Raw genomic sequence first — 2,500 nt, forward strand, 5'->3', positions numbered from 1 at the left:
TGGCATTTTGTTCTTTTTTGAAGCTGTTGTATTCAATTTTTTTGGGTTTTTTTTTTTTTTTTTTTACTTTTTACCTTCCACAGCTTCTAGCAGTTTAGTGTCACTTTGACATGGGAAATCTCGCTCGTACCAACTTTCAAACGCAAGATTTACACTAGAGCAGATGGGGCAGCGTGGCTCAGCGGTACCTACAGTCGTTGCTTTGTACCCGAAAGGTACCGAGTTCGATCACCCGCCGCTGCGTTGTGTGGCCTTGAGCAAGTCACCTCGCCCTAGCTCAATTTGCGGCGCTGCTCTGCGGCTGACGCCTGGGTTATTCCAGTCTTCCCTTGGATTAGACCCTAAAGACAAATTTCCCGATGGGGATGACTAAAGGGAATCATTTTTAGAATTATTTTTTTTTATATAGCGCGATATCCACTAAACGTGCTCAAAGCGCTTTACAAGGGGTCCTTGGCCAACAGCAACACATAACATGTAGGACCTGTTAGGCGATATTATTACAATTTTTTCAGACAGAGACAACGCTGTTAGAGCTTTAGAGCTTTTATAAAGCGCAATATCTACTAAATGTGCTCAAGGCGCTTTACAAAGGGTCCACTGACCAACAGCAACATGTAACATGTAGAACAAGACGTGACGCCTGTTATGCGATATTACAATTTTTTCCGACAGAGACAATGCTGTTGACGGCCAGGTACTCATTTTACACATACATGAGTACGGTGAGAGAATGTGAGTCTCATCTCATGTAGTTCCATATCTGAAGCAGACGTCGGAGGTCATCTTCCGCCAAGCTGATCTATCTCTTGCCAATTCTATTAAAGCAGCGCCACCTTTCTCAGCTTCATCTGTCCAAGTTCTTATCCCTTTCAAATACGTTATTCTTTGTCTTCCTCTTATTCTTTTTCCATTCATCTTTCCAGTCAAGGCGAGTATTTCCAAACCAGGGTGGCGGATAATGTGTCCTAAAAATTCCATTTGGCGTTTGATGATTTTTGTTATCAGTGATCTTTTTCTGTTTGCCATTTCTAAAATTTCTTCATTTCTTTTCCTTTCCATCCATGACACCCTCATCATTCTTCTGTAAAACCACATTTCCACTGCCTCCAGTCTTTTAACCATGGTCTTGTTTATGGTCCAGCTCTCACAACCATATAGCAGCACAGACAGTACATAGCAATCCAGGACTTTGATTTTTGTTTTCATGCTAATATTCCTGTTTTTCATAATTGTATGTAGCTGGTTGAATGCATTCTTCGCCATACCTATTCTTTTCTTTATTTCACAATCTGATTTTCCATTGGATGTTACATTGAAGCCTAAATATTTGAAACATTCAACTTGTTGTATTGTTTGTCCTCTGCTTGTTATTACACAGGCTGGTGGGTTATTATTTTTAGATACCGTCATACATTCTGTTTTAGATATATTCAGTTCCAGTCCCATATTTTCACTACTCCTGACTACAACATCCAGTAATTCTTGTAGTTCATGTTCAGATTCTGCCAGTAGAACCGTATCATCTGCATACCTCAGATTTGTTACATTCTTTCCTCCAATACACACCCCCTTCTTATGTTCGATATCTCTTAATATCATTTCACTATAGAGGTTGAATAAATCTGGAGACAAGACACACCCCTGCCTAACTCCTCTTCGATGTGTTTCATCGACTATTCAAAAGCCTTTGATAAAGTACAACACGAAAAACTATTCAAAATTCTATCATCCTTGGACATTGATGGTAAAGATTTAAGAATATTACGGAATTTGTACTGGGAACAAGAAGCAGCAATGCGTGTTGACAACGAACTAAGCAGTTTTACACCTATTAGAATGTGAGTAAAGAGTCTTTTTCCAAGGACTGAACTATGTCCCGTGAAAGGCTCGAACCCAGGACTTTCCAGTCCGAAAACGGAGTGTCATACCACAAGCCAGCTCAAGAGTCATATTTTATACATATAAACTAACCTTGAAGTTTTTTGATGATGACCCTCATGACCTCATTTGACCCCGGTGACCTCCGCATGCGACCTTTCCACACCTCCACAAAGGCCCCCTTGCCGACCTGTTCAAGCAGACGGACGTCTTTCCTGGGAATCTCCCAGCTCATCTTGACTCGACTGTACTCCGTTGGCTACGGAACCAAAGAGAAGATTTTAAAATAGATATCGTTAGCATAAGCTATCAAATAATGGGACTGACGTGTACTTATTCGCAGGTCTGGTAATCTAAATTGTTATGGACTCATTGAAGTCACTATCAAATCAACTGGGATCTCCCAGCTCACCTGGACTCGACTGTACTCCATTTGCTACAGAACCAAAGAGAATATTTTTAAATAGATGTCTTAACTCATTCATTCCTAAAGATTTTTGCTACTTTTAAAGATTGGAAAATTTTTAAATTAAAAATGAGCATGTACATAGATAGTTTTATTCAACTATCATTAACATGTAAAAACATAAAACATTAGCTTTGATAATACGTCTATAAT

General features: G+C 39.5%; 1 protein-coding gene across 4 annotated transcripts in view; it reads right to left on the bottom strand.

The window, feature by feature from the left end:
* The window catches only part of LOC144959708 (mast/stem cell growth factor receptor kita-like), a 118,763-nt gene that overhangs the window by 7,576 nt on the left and 108,687 nt on the right, over positions 1-2,500 (bottom strand). For all 4 annotated transcript variants that reach the window (XM_078892388.1, XM_078892385.1, XM_078892389.1 and 1 more), the window contains one exon: positions 1,975-2,140. In XM_078892388.1, coding sequence (XP_078748514.1) covers positions 1,975-2,140 — 166 coding nt within the window. The remainder of the gene's footprint in view (positions 1-1,974; positions 2,141-2,500) is intronic.

This window comes from Berghia stephanieae, chromosome 14 (genome assembly GCF_034508935.2).
Source record: "Berghia stephanieae isolate SIO BIC M18660-M18661 chromosome 14, UCSD_Bste_1.3, whole genome shotgun sequence".
Taxonomy (NCBI): Eukaryota; Metazoa; Mollusca; class Gastropoda; order Nudibranchia; family Aeolidiidae; genus Berghia; species Berghia stephanieae.